We start from the raw sequence: 15,000 nt of genomic DNA, 5'->3' as shown, positions 1-15,000 counted from the left end.
TGGCTGGGGACCGGATTTCTCGTCAAAATTATGTCATCTGCATCCTTCCGTATACGTTGTCTCCAGATCATACACTACCGGCCAATCACAGCGCGTCTTGCCGTCTTTTCAGGAAGTAGCTTGCCTTACAGGCGGCAGCCATTCGCAACTGGCAATAACAAACCTAGCCCAGCCTCACCTGACCCTCCTTTGTATTTACCTACTGTATATATTTTTTGCACCGTTTATTTTATCTTATTTAATTTTATTAATATTTTTTTACTATATCTACTGCATAGTACTGTGTTCTATCCCCGTCTGTCATTCAATGTTATGAGATGCTTCAATGGTTTCCTATGGAAATAAGCTTAGTCTTTTCTAGGATCTCCTTTTAGTAGACCTTGTACCAGTGAACTGTACCGTCATGAAACTGCACCTTTTCCTATGCAAACTGACAATAAAGTCTTCAATCAATCAATCAATCAATGAGACATGGACCCTCACAGTGGAGTCAGTACTGCTATATGAGACATGGACCCTCACAGAGGAGTCAGTACTGAGACATGGACCCTCACAGAGGAGTCAGTACTACTGTATGAGACATGGACCCTCACAGAGGAGTCAGTACTGCTGTATGAGACATGGACCCTCACAGAGGAGTCAGTACTGCTGTATGAGACATGGACCCTCACAGTGGAGTCAGTACTGAGACATGGACCCTCACAGTGGAGTCAGTACTGCTGTATGAGACATGGACCCTCACAGAGGAGTCAGTACTGCTGTATGAGACATGGACCCTCACAGAGGAGTCAGTACTGCTGTATGAGACATGGACCCTCACAGAGGAGTCAGTACTGAGACATGGACCCTCACAGTGGAGTCAGTACTGAGACATGGACCCTCACAGAGGAGTCAGTACTGCTGTATGAGACATGGACCCTCACAGAGGAGTCAGTACTGAGACATGGACCCTCACAGAGGAGTCAGTACTGCTGTATGAGACATGGACCCTCACAGAGGAGTCAGTACTACTGTATGAGACATGGACCCTCACAGAGGAGTCAGTACTGCTGTATGAGACATGGACCCTCACAGAGGAGTCAGTACTGCTGTATGAGACATGGACCCTCACAGTGGAGTCAGTACTGCTGTATGAGACATGGACCCTCACAGTGGAGTCAGTACTGCTGTATGAGACATGGACCCTCACAGTGGAGTCAGTACTGAGACATGGACCCTCACAGAGGAGTCAGTACTGAGACATGGACCCTCACAGTGGAGTCAGTACTGCTGTATGAGACATGGACCCTCACAGTGGAGTCAGTACTGCTGTATGAGACATGGACCCTCACAGAGGGGTCAGTACTGCTGTATGAGACATGGACCCTCACAGAGGAGTCAGTACTGCTGTATGAGACATGGACCCTCACAGAGGAGTCAGTACTGCTGTATGAGACATGGACCCTCACAGAGGAGTCAGTACTGCTGTATGAGACATGGACCCTCACAGAGGAGTCAGTACTGCTGTATGAGACATGGACCCTCACAGAGGAGTCACTGTCAGTACTGCTGTATGAGACATGGACCCTCACAGAGGAGTCAGTACTGCTGTATGAGACATGGACCCTCACAGAGGAGTCAGTAGTTGCAAATCACTCAACGGTCCTGCATACCACCTGTTTCTAAATGTCACATAATGCAGGAGGCAGCAGGATGTTGTGTTGTTGAAAACGAGCGCTTCCAAACTCTGACACTTGGAAAAATAAAAACCTGCACAGAATGTCTTGACAGAAAGTAGCTCATAACATGCTTATGGTGGATGAAACAAAAACTTTGCAGATAGAAAGAGGATAATTCCAGCTTTCAGTACAGCCACAATGTTGGTGAGTTTAACTTTGTTTAGTACAATCAGATAGGACTTTTCTGTTTGGATGTTTGGGCTGTCAATAGTTTTTTGCCACTCAATAGGCATTCCCACATAGCTTCCAGCAACAGTGATGTCACGCGCAGTCGCGCATACCCTTTATACTAGTGAATTAAAACCATGGCCCAAACAGCTTTGGCAACATTCTATTAAAGCAGTGCTTTACCATGGCAGCCGACAGCGCCTCTCCCTGGACGGCAGAGGTACTGCAGCTGTGCTGGAGTAGAACTCTGCCCAAACACCTGCTGTTTAGGATGCAGCAATGATGCAATCCAACGCACACCTCAGTCCTGTGTGTGCATGAGTGTGTGTGTGTGTGTGTGTGTGTGTGTGTGTGTGTGTGTGTGTGTGTGTGTGTGTGTGTGTGTGTGTGTGTGTGTGTGTGTGTGTGTGTGTGTGTGTGTGTGTGTGTGTGCACAACGTGACAGTGTGCCAACTGGTATGGTATGTGTAACCTCCAACTCCAACACAGAGATGAAACATATCTAACAGGTATGGTATGTGTAACCTCCAACTCCAACACAGAGATGAAACATATCTAACTGGTATGGTATGTGTAACCTCCAACTCCAACACAGAGATGAAACATATCTAACAGGTATGGTATGTGTAACCTCCAACTCCAACACAGAGATGAAACATATCTAACAGGTATGGTATGTGTAACCTCCAACTCCAACACAGAGATGAAACATATCTAACAGGTATGGTATGTGTAACCTCCAACTCCAACACAGAGATGAAACATATCTAACAGGTATGGTATGTGTAACCTCCAACTCCAACACAGAGATGAAACATATCTAACAGGTATGGTATGTGTAACCTCCAACTCCAACACAGAGATGAAACATATCTAACTGGTATGGTATGTGTAACCTCCAACTCCAACACAGAGATGAAACATATCTAACTGGTATGGTATGTGTAACCTCCAACTCCAACACAGAGATGAACAGGTATGGTATGTGTAACCTCCAACTCCAACACAGAGATGAAACATATCTAACTGGTATGGTATGTGTAACCTCCAACTCCAACACAGAGATGAAACATATCTAACAGGTATGGTATGTGTAACCTCCAACTCCAACACAGAGATGAAACATATCTAACAGGTATGGTATGTGTAACCTCCAACTCCAACACAGAGATGAAACATATCTAACAGGTATGGTATGTGTAACCTCCAACTCCAACACAGAGATGAAACATATCTAACTGGTATGGTATGTGTAACCTCCAACTCCAACACAGAGATGAAACATATCTAACAGGTATGGTATGTGTAACCTCCAACTCCAACACAGAGATGAAACATATCTAACTGGTATGGTATGTGTAACCTCCAACTCCAACACAGAGATGAAACATATCTAACAGGTATGGTATGTGTAACCTCCAACTCCAACACAGAGATGAAACATATCTAACTGGTATGGTATGTGTAACCTCCAACTCCAACACAGAGATGAAACATATCTAACTGGTATGGTATGTGTAACCTCCAACTCCAACACAGAGATGAACAGGTATGGTATGTGTAACCTCCAACTCCAACACAGAGATGAAACATATCTAACTGGTATGGTATGTGTAACCTCCAACTCCAACACAGAGATGAAACATATCTAACAGGTATGGTATGTGTAACCTCCAACTCCAACACAGAGATGAAACATATCTAACAGGTATGGTATGTGTAACCTCCAACTCCAACACAGAGATGAAACATATCTAACAGGTATGGTATGTGTAACCTCCAACTCCAACACAGAGATGAAACATATCTAACTGGTATGGTATGTGTAACCTCCAACTCCAACACAGAGATGAAACATATCTAACAGGTATGGTATGTGTAACCTCCAACTCCAACACAGAGATGAAACATATCTAACTGGTATGGTATGTGTAACCTCCAACTCCAACACAGAGATGAAACATATCTAACAGGTATGGTATGTGTAACCTCCAACTCCAACACAGAGATGAAACATATCTAACAGGTATGGTATGTGTAACCTCCAACTCCAACACAGAGATGAAACATATCTAACAGGTATGGTATGTGTAACCTCCAACTCCAACACAGAGATGAAACATATCTAACAGGTATGGTATGTGTAACCTCCAACTCCAACACAGAGATGAAACATATCTAACAGGTATGGTATGTGTAACCTCCAACTCCAACACAGAGATGAAACATATCTAACAGGTATGGTATGTGTAACCTCCAACTCCAACACAGAGATGAAACATATCTAACAGGTATGGTATGTGTAACCTCCAACTCCAACACAGAGATGAAACATATCTAACATGGTATGGTATGTGTAACCTCCAACTCCAACACAGAGATGAAACATATCTAACAGGTATGGTATGTGTAACCTCCAACTCCAACACAGAGATGAAACATATCTAACAGGTATGGTATGTGTAACCTCCAACTCCAACACAGAGATGAAACATATCTAACAGGTATGGTATGTGTAACCTCCAACTCCAACACAGAGATGAAACATATCTAACAGGTATGGTATGTGTAACCTCCAACTCCAACACAGAGATGAAACATATCTAACAGGTATGGTATGTGTAACCTCCAACTCCAACACAGAGATGAAACATATCGTCACCTTATTAAACTAATGGCCTAAGTCATTTTTTCCGAAAATGAGTTTTTGGCCTAAATCACCTCCTGATGATGCTTGCCACCTCTGGTAAAAGCGCCGAAGTCCCAACTTAAAAGGCCTTCCTGTTACACCCTATTAAAACAATTGCCTATGTCAAGACGAGACAAACTCGAGACTTAGGCCATTTTATTTTGCCTAAGTCATAATAAAATGTGACTTAGGCCATTTTAACACACCTTTCAAAATGGCGTCTTCCAGGAGAAGAAACAAAAACATATCATTTCAAGATGTTATTTCCATGGTTCAGGCCTTGCCCCCTATTGGTTATAACTTTTACTGTAATAAAGGTTAGCGTTTTATGTATACAAGGTTGCACACACTTAGCGAGCTGGAGGCACACTTAACATTTCTTAGAAATGTTCTTTTCTAGTTGCCCTCACAGACTTCTAGGGGCCCTCACAGACTTCTACTTGCCCTCACAGACTACTAGGGTGCCCTCACAGACTTCTAGTGGGCCCTCACAGACTACAAGGGGCCCTCAGAGACTTCTAGTGGGCCCTCACAGACTACTATAGTTGCCCTCACAGACTACTAGGGGCCCTCACAGATTTCTAGTGGGCCCTCACAGACTACTATAGTTGCCCTCACAGACTACTAGGGGCCCTCACAGACTACTAGGGGCCCTCACAGACTTCTAGTGGGCCCTCACAGACTATTAGGGACCCTCACAGACTTCTAGTGGGCCCTCACAGACTACTAGGGGCCCTCAACAACTTCTAGTGGGCCCTCACAGACTACTAGGGGCCCTCACAGACTTCTAGTGGGCCCTCACAGACTACTAGTTGCCCTCACAGACTACTAGGGGCCCTCACAGACTTCTAGTGGGCTCTCACAGACTACTAGGGGCCCTCACAGACTTCTAGTTGGCCCTCACAGACTACTAGGGTGCCCTCACAGACTTCTAGTGGGCCCTCACAGACTACAAGGGGCCCTCAGAGACTTCTAGTGGGCCCTCACAGACTACTATAGTTGCCCTCACAGACTACTAGGGGCCCTCACAGATTTCTAGTGGGCCCTCACAGACTACTATAGTTGCCCTCACAGACTACTAGGGGCCCTCACAGACTACTAGGGGCCCTCACAGACTTCTAGTGGGCCCTCACAGACTATTAGGGACCCTCACAGACTTCTAGTGGGCCCTCACAGACTACTAGGGGCCCTCAACAACTTCTAGTGGGCCCTCACAGACTACTAGGGGCCCTCACAGACTTCTAGTGGGCCCTCACAGACTACTAGTTGCCCTCACAGACTACTAGGGGCCCTCACAGACTTCTAGTGGGCTCTCACAGACTACTAGGGGCCCTCACAGACTTCTAGTTGGCCCTCACAGACTACTAGGGGCCCTCACAGACTTCTAGGGGCCCTCACAGACTTCTAGTTGGCCCTCATAGACTACTAGGGGCCCTTACAGACTTCTAGTAGGCCCTCACAGACTACTAGGGGCCCTCACAGACTTCTAGTGGGCCCTCACAGACTACTAGGGGCCCTCAACAACTTCTAGTGGGCCCTCACAGACTACTAGGGGCCCTCACAGACTTCTAGTAGGCCCTCACAGACTACTAGGGGACTTCACAGACTACTAGGGGCCCTCACAGACTTCTAGTGGGCCCTCGCATACTACTAGTTGCCCTCAGAGACTACTAGGGGCCCTCACAGACTTCTAGTTGGCCCTCACAGACTTCTAGTGGGCCCTCACAGACTACTAGGGGCCCTCACAGACTACTAGGGGCACTCACAGACTTCTAGTGGGCCCTCCCAGACTTCTAGTGGGCCCTCACAGACTACTAGGGGCCCTCACAGACTTCTAGTGGGCCCTTACAGACTACTAGTTGCCCTCACAGACTACTAGGTTCCCTCACAGACTTCTAGTGGGCTCTCACAGACTACTAGGGGCCCTCAAAGACTACTAGGGGCCCTCACAGACTTCGAGTGGGCTCTCACAGGCTACTAGGGGCCCTCAAAGACTACTAGGTTCCCTCACAGACTTCTAGTGGGCTCTCACAGACTACGAGGGGCCCTCACAGACTTCTAGTGGGCCCTCACAGACTTCTAGTGGGCCCTCACAGACTACTAGTTGCCCTCAAAGACTACTAGGGGCCCTCACAGACTTCTAGTGGGCACTCACAGACTTCTAGTGGGCCCTCACAGACTACTAGTTGCCCTCACAGACTACTAGGGGCCCTCAAAGACTACTAGGTTCCCTCACAGACTTCTAGTGGGCCCTCACAGACTACTAGGGGCCTTCACCGACTTCTAGTTGGCCCTCAGAGACTTCTAGTGGGCCCTCACAGACTACTAGGGGCCCTCACATACTTCTAGTGGGCCCTCACAGACTACTAGGGGCCCTCACAGACTGCTAGTTGCCCTCAAAGACTACTAGGGGCCCTCAAAGACTACTAGGTTCCCTCACAGACTTCTAGTAGGCCCTCACAGACTACTAGGGGCCCTCACAGACTTCTAATTGTCCCTCACAGACTTCTAGTGGGCCCTCACAGACTACTAGGGGCCCTCAGACTTCTAGTGGGACCTCACAGACTACTAGTTGCCCTCAAAGACTACTAGGGGCCCTCAAAGACTACTAGGTTCCCTCACAGACTTCTAGTGGGCCCTCACAGACTACTAGGGGCCCTTGCAGACTTCTAGTGGGCCCTCACAGACTACTAGGGGACCTCACAGACTTCTAGTGGGCCCTCACAGACTACTAGTTGCCCTCAAAGACTACTAGGGGCCCTCACAGACTTCTAGTTGGCCCTCACAGACTTCTAGTGGGCCCTCACAGACTACTAGGGGCCCTCACAGACTACTAGGGGTCCTCACAGACTTCTAGTGGGCCCTCATAGACTACTAGTTGCCCTAAAAGACTACTAGGGGCCCTCACAGACTTCTAGTGGGCCCTCACAGACTTCTAGTGGGCCCTCACAGACTACTAGGGGCACTCACAGACTTCTAGTGGGCCCTCACAGACTACTAGGGGCCCTCACAGACTTCTAGTGGGCCCTCACAGACAACTAGGGGCCCCTCACAGACTACTAGGGGCCCTCAGAGACTTCTAGTGGGCCCTCACAGACTACTAGGGGCCCTCACAGACAAAAACATTTTTGCCTAAGTCACTTACTGCCTAAAATAATTTGGCCTAAATAAGGTTTATAATTGCCTACGTTAAAATGGCATGTTCAGATATTGGCCTAAGTCATTTTATCCTTACATGTTACATGATTGACATACACCTTTATTTGTATGTCAATAGTCATATTTTTTCATGTTTTTTGGAATTGAAATAATTAAGAAATATAATATATTCTACATTTGGCACAGTTTTTTGTGTTTCCTGAAAACCTTGAAAAAATGACTTAGGCCATTAGTTTAATAAGGTGACGATATCTAACATGGTATGGTATGTGTAACCTCCAACTCCAACACAGAGATGAAACATATCTAACTGGTATGGTATGTGTAACCTCCAACTCCAACACAGAGATGAAACATATCTAACAGGTATGGTATGTGTAACCTCCAACTCCAACACAGAGATGAAACATATCTAACAGGTATGGTATGTGTAACCTCCAACTCCAACACAGAGATGAAACATATCTAACAGGTATGGTATGTGTAACCTCCAACTCCAACACAGAGATGAAACATATCTAACAGGTATGGTATGTGTAACCTCCAACTCCAACACAGAGATGAAACATATCTAACTGGTATGGTATGTGTAACCTCCAACTCCAACACAGAGATGAAACATATCTAACAGGTATGGTATGTGTAACCTCCAACTCCAACACAGAGATGAAACATATCTAACAGGTATGGTATGTGTAACCTCCAACTCCAACACAGAGATGAAACATATCTAACAGGTATGGTATGTGTAACCTCCAACTCCAACACAGAGATGAAACATATCTAACAGGTATGGTATGTGTAACCTCCAACTCCAACACAGAGATGAAACATATCTAACTGGTATGGTATGTGTAACCTCCAACTCCAACACAGAGATGAAACATATCTAACAGGTATGGTATGTGTAACCTCCAACTCCAACACAGAGATGAAACATATCTAACTGGTATGGTATGTGTAACCTCCAACTCCAACACAGAGATGAAACATATCTAACAGGTATGGTATGTGTAACCTCCAACTCCAACACAGAGATGAAACATATCTAACATTCAAAGCAACGTTCCACACTTCACACGGTCAAGGATAGCAGATCTACAAGCTCACGGCGCGTCGCCAAAGTAACATATAGCACAAGTACTCAAGGTACTGTACTTGAGTACAAGTTGAAAGTACTTTTACTTTACTGGAAGAAATGAATAATCATATCATTAGAAAGTCATGAAAATGTAATTCAACACAGCTGTGTACATAAACAACAAGAGAAACGTGTGTGTGTGTGTGTGTGTGTGTGTGTGTGTGTGTGTGTGTGTGTGTGTGTGTGTGTGTGTGTGTGTGTGTGTGTGCGCGCACAGGAAACTTCAACCAAGCTGTAAAAGACCTGAGAGACAAGGCAAGAAGGGCTTTCTATGCCATCAAAAGGAACATCAAAATAGACATCCCAATAAAAACCTGGCTAAAATACTGGACTCTGTGATAGAACCAATTTCTCTCTATGGTTGTGAGATCTGGGGACCAGCCGCAAACCAAGACCTTGAAAAATGGGACAAACATCAAATAGAGACCCTGCACACATAATTCTGCAAATCAATTCTCAGAATCCAGCGGAAAACACCAAATAATGCATTCAGGGCAGAATTAGGACGATACCCTCTCATAATCAAAATAATAATAATAGAGCATTCAACTGTTATAACCACTTAAAAGAAAGTGACACAGATGCACTTCATAACAAGGCACTCACACACAGAGAAACCCTAGAGAGATGCCCCCTCAGCCAACTGGTCCGGGAACTCTGTACACAAACACAAGCAGAGCCACCAGACAGACAATTCACTGGACTAAACCAAATTATAAAACAGCAGAAAGAAAGCTACCTGACACATTGGAGAGAAGCAACCCAAGAGCAAAGCAAACTAGAATGCTATTTGGCCCTAAACAGAGAATACACCGTGGCAGAATACCTGAGCAAGGTGGCCGACCCAAAGGGTTAGAGGGGGGTACATACAGTCGTTGCACTGGGTCCCAGTATAAACAGTGTGTGTGTGTGGTGGGGGGTACATAGGGGGTACAGAGGGGGTACAGAGGGGGTATAGAGGGGGGTACAGTACTCACGGTCGTTGCACTGGGTCCCAGTATAAACAGTGTGTGTGTGGTGGGGGGTACATAGGGGGTACAGAGGGGGGTACAGTACTCACGGTCGTTGCACTGGGTCCCAGTATAAACAGTGTGTGTGTGGTGGGGGGTATAGAGGGGGTACATAGGGGGGTACAGAGGGGGTACTCACGGTCGTTGCACTGGGTCCCAGTATAAACAGTGTGTGTGTGGTGGGGGGTATAGAGGGGGTACATAGGGGGGTACAGAGGGGGTACAGAGGGGGTACTCACGGTCGTTGCACTGGGTCCCAGTATAAACAGTGTGTGTGTGGTGGGGGGTATAGAGGGGGTACATAGGGGGGTACAGAGGGGGTACAGAGGGGGTACTCACGGTCGTTGCACTGGGTCCCAGTATAAACAGTGTGTGTGTGTAGTGGGGGGTACAGAGGGGGGTACAGTACTCACGGTCGTTGCACTGGGTCCCAGTATAAGATGTCATGCTGCAGTCACAGGTGTAATTCTCCCACTGCTGGATGCAGATCCCCATGTTGGCACAGGAGTCCTCCTGACACGTGGTGCTGGGACCTGAGAGAGACGCACGCATGTTTAATTGCTTGTTCAAAAACGTTATAAGCGTTAATGTTTTTCAAATGTGAGAGGACCGGTGTGTGTGTGTGTGTGTGTCAGAGACGAGTGCATGTCTGTGTAGTGCATGCATGCATCGCAGATTCGCATGCATGCAGCACTAGTCAGGTCCGCGGACTACTGTTTGAGAAACACTGCTGGACTGGTCTGATGCACGGCACGCGTCATAGCAGTGCGCGCTGAGTCGCTGACTGGATGTGTTTGTTTACCTCCTGCCTCTGCATGCATGCTTGACACGAAAGCTCACTTGTTAATGGCAGCGTCGCCTCGTGTGCAGTGATTTTGTCAAGATTGACATTAAAACACAACACAAAATACACTACTCGCCGTTAATGCGACACACCCGTGGACGCGGTCGGGGAGGGAGAGCGAGGCAAACGAAAGCTCCACATTTGATACACTAGCCTGGGGTGCCAGCCTGAGCACTCCCACTACGTTCCATGGACTTTGTCACTCCACTTCTAGTCTCTAGAGAACAGACTCCATGCTAACGCAACGCTAACGCAATTATTTATTATAATTATTATTAGGGCTTTGATGCAAGTTCTGATGGGTGCAGCTGCAAGTTGTGCTGCTTAAAGTAATGCGCCGTTGTGCTCTTCTCTCAGCTGCTGCTTAGCGGAAAAAAGTGAAAAAAGTCGATCGACGTGTCGATTCGTGTCGACACGTCGATTCGCAAATAATGCGTCGATTAACATCCCTAGCGGGCACCGGTCTGGGTTCTCCAACATTACTCCTGAGACTCCTACATTCAATCCCTCATACACTGTGAGTGTGCACAGGACTGGTGTATTATAAGATTACATTATGGTTGTTGAGGTATCATAATGTTATGATTATTTATCAATACAGGATGAGGAATGTGTTCATACTTACATGAATAAGGGCACAAGGTCATTTATGAATCAATACATTTACATTTATTATAATTATAATTAATTGTATTGTTTTGTATAATTGATTTTCGCTTCTAGAGGAAAAGTAATTACTGGCTTCATTGTTCAAAGTCACAAAGACACACATTGGCATAGCACGCAACACACACATGCACACACGCGCACACACACACACACACACACACACACACACACACACACACACACACACACACACACACACACACACACACACACACACACACACACACACACACACACACACACACACACACACACACACACACACACACAGAATCTCTTGTCTGTGATTTGAAGGTCGGGTTGAAATTGACCAAAATAGGTGAGACAAAATGGACACACATTGGCATAGCACGCAACACACACACACACACACACACACACACACACACACACACACACACACACACACACACACACACACACACACACACACACACACACACACACACACACACACACACACACACACACACAAACACACACACACACACACACACACACACACACACACACACACACAGGATCAGAGTCCTAGATAGAGCTGCCAGTGCCTTGCCCATGGGACCGTTGACCCAGGCAGGTGACAAAGTGACACGATGTGCTGCTTGGCACCGGACCTCTGAAGGAGTGAGTTCTAACTTCACCTTTAAAGGAGTGTTCTAACTTCACCCTTAAAGGAGTGTTCTATAACCTCACCTATAAAGGAGTGTTCTATAACCTCACCTATAAAGGAGTGTTCTATAACCTCACCTATAAAGGAGTGTTCTATAACCTCACCTATAAAGGAGTGTTCTATAACCTCACCTATAAAGGAGTGTTCTATAACCTCACCTATAAAGGAGTGTTCTATAACCTCACCTATAAAGGAGTGTTCTATAACCTCACCTATAAAGGAGTGTTCTATAACCTCACCTATAAAGGAGTGTTCTATAACCTCACCTATAAAGGAGTGTTCTATAACCTCACCCTTAAAGGAGTGTTCTATAACCTCACCTTTAAAGGAGTGAGTTCTAACTTCACCTTTAAAACATTCTTTGTTTCCTTGGAGGAATTCTTCAGGTCTTTCAGCCTCTTTCGATGCCAGTATCTGAAAAACTGCCCAGAATCCCCAAAACGCTGGTATCGGTATCAGCGAGTATACCAGTCTATACCATGCCTGATTCCAGGTAATTTATCACATGATATTTCACTTACAGCCATATTTTGACAATATTTCACAGCTGTTTTATACTGAGTAGAATGGCTTTACTGTTATTTACTTTTTTCATCTCTCTTTACAACCGGTCTACTTCCTCTTCTTACTTAACAACAACCAGCCGCAAAGCATGCTGGGTAAAAGCCTTAAAAGGACATATAGCCCTCGGACTAAAAACAAACGACCAGACATCTCGTCTTTGGCAGTCTGATTTCATTTGGGGGGTAAAACCGTTTGGTAATCAGAAGCTGTCATGACAACTCATCAAACACCCAGGACAGGTGTCAATCAGAGGTAACAATCAGTCTTCTGCAGGATCAATATCTTTTAAACATCCGTCTGATCAGCTTCATTGATCAGGGGAGACGCCCGCTGCTCACAGGACTCTCGATAGATTTTACACGTAGACACTTTAATTACAGCTAATTACTCTGACCAATCTATGGCCATCAACCACAGTCTGAATCACAGCACGTGTGTGTGTGTGTGTGTGTGTGTGTGTGTGTGTGTGTGTGTGTGTGTGTGTGTGTGTGTGTGTGTGTGTGTGTGTGTGTGTGTGTGTGTGTGTGTGTGGCTGCTCTACCTACACATAGGTTACATCATGTCACAATGCGTCTAACTTCACCTTCATGTGCACATATGTGCACGTACGTACACACCAGTGTCCAAGTCTTACTACAGTAAGAGTAGAAATAACTCTGTTACAGTACAAGTCTGGCATTCAAAATGTATTGAGTAAAAGTACAAAAGTAGCCTGTTGGTGTCAACATGCACTTAAAGTATCAAAAGTAGAAAGTATTCATTGTGCAGAATGTCCAATCTACAAGCCTACAAGCTCACAATGCGACACATTGTGAGCTTGTAGATCGACTATTTTCAAATGGCCAAAATATATTCAGGGCTGAAGTGGTTTAGGATAAAAACAATATCCACAGAGTAACTCATGTCGTCAAATAAATGTAGTGGAGTAGAAGTAAAAGTAGTGGAAATGGAAAATACTCCAGTAACGTAAAACTAGTTCAGTTCACATGGGTGTGATTTATTTTTTCAAGAACAAGGGATTCTATTTCAGTGTTAAAGGGATATTCTATATATATATATTTTAATATATTTCAGTGTTAACCTGACAGGAAGAGAAGGCTGCAGCCAGGCTTCAGAAGTCACTTAAAGCTATACTATGGAAGTTGCTCAACTACTGGTCAGTAGCGGTATTGCTTTTTCCGGCCGTGTTTCGCCCGGGGTCGCTGCGGACCACCGGAGCGGGGCCACAAACAGACCGCCTCCACCTCGCCGATACGTATCCGTAGAGGGGTCTCATGTCCCTCTGCGACCAGGCGTTGGGGAGTTACAGGCAAGACTCCAACACCAGCGTAAACACTGTTGCTGAGGCAAGCTACTTCCTGAAGAGACGGCAAGATGCGCTGTGATTGGCCGGTAGTGTATGATCCGCGCTGTGATTGGCCAACGTATATGGAAGATGCAGATGACGTAATTTTGCCGCGAAATCCGGTCCCCGGCCAGGATCATAGAAAACGTATTTACAGAAGGCTTTAGGGGCTGAAATTAACGGAGTTGGTGTTCTAAAACTTTAGAGATTTAATAGTTTTAAGATTAGTTTTATTGGAAAAGTTACAGAGGATAGCTTTGATTCATTCACTGCCAGGTGTTCATTCATTCAGGGTTTTCATTGTTCTTACATGATTTCACAAAGCCATGGATTTCACCATCAATTTGCAATTCAGGCATTTAGCAGATGCTTTTAATCAAAACGACTTACTGCTCACCATGTGAGCACCATGTAAACACACTGTTTGGAACATTCAGCGATCACTTTTCTTCTTTCGCCGGGAAAAGAAAAACCGCAATCATCTGTTCTTTAGTTATGGTCCGTTGAAAAAGCTTGTTTTGACTAAACGGATTCCCAGGAAAGGATTCGTAGATAAATGTGTCATGACAACAGTTTGTGCGGCGTGTGACATCACACCTGGGCTCTGGTTATAGTCTATATAAGCTGCTGGGGGAGGAGCTAGAGGACAGTTGCTGCGGTGAAGGACTAGAAGACCGAGGAGGCAGAAAACCCTTATAAAGATGCTTCATTGGACGGTGGCCAGACCGAGCGGAGAAGATCAGAGAGTTGGTCGAACCGTAGCGGTCGGACACCGGCTTTATTTCTTCACAAATTCCAGAAGCTCCGTCAACGAGGCTCAGATTGATGTGCTCGTCTTCAACACTGTGTCTTTGCGCTGGGTGAAGTTGACTCCAGAGAAACCTGGAAGAGGAGGCCGCAAGGTTCGCTCCAGGCGCCAGGGCCACACAGCTGTGCTGATTGAAAAAGCCGTCTACATCTGGGGAGGGTTTGATAACAGCAAGAGGAGGTACTGTAACAATGTTCTCTATGCTTTTGATG

The 15,000-nt window shown here is 45.8% G+C and overlaps 1 protein-coding gene across 1 annotated transcript in view; it reads right to left on the bottom strand.

Annotated features, from left to right (window-relative positions):
- The window catches only part of nrxn3a (neurexin 3a), a gene marked incomplete at both ends in the record, with an annotated part of 301,509 nt that overhangs the window by 91,715 nt on the left and 194,794 nt on the right, over positions 1 to 15,000 (bottom strand). The window contains 1 exon segment of the mRNA XM_080750273.1: positions 10,299 to 10,418. Within this exon segment, the coding sequence (XP_080606399.1) occupies positions 10,299 to 10,418 (120 nt within the window).

This window comes from Nannobrachium achirus (assembly GCF_963921795.1).
Source record: "Nannobrachium achirus genome assembly, chromosome: 20".
Classification (NCBI taxonomy): domain Eukaryota; kingdom Metazoa; phylum Chordata; class Actinopteri; order Myctophiformes; family Myctophidae; genus Nannobrachium; species Nannobrachium achirus.
Note: the sequence above shows the minus strand (reverse complement) of the source record. Positions and strands in the feature narration are given on the sequence as shown.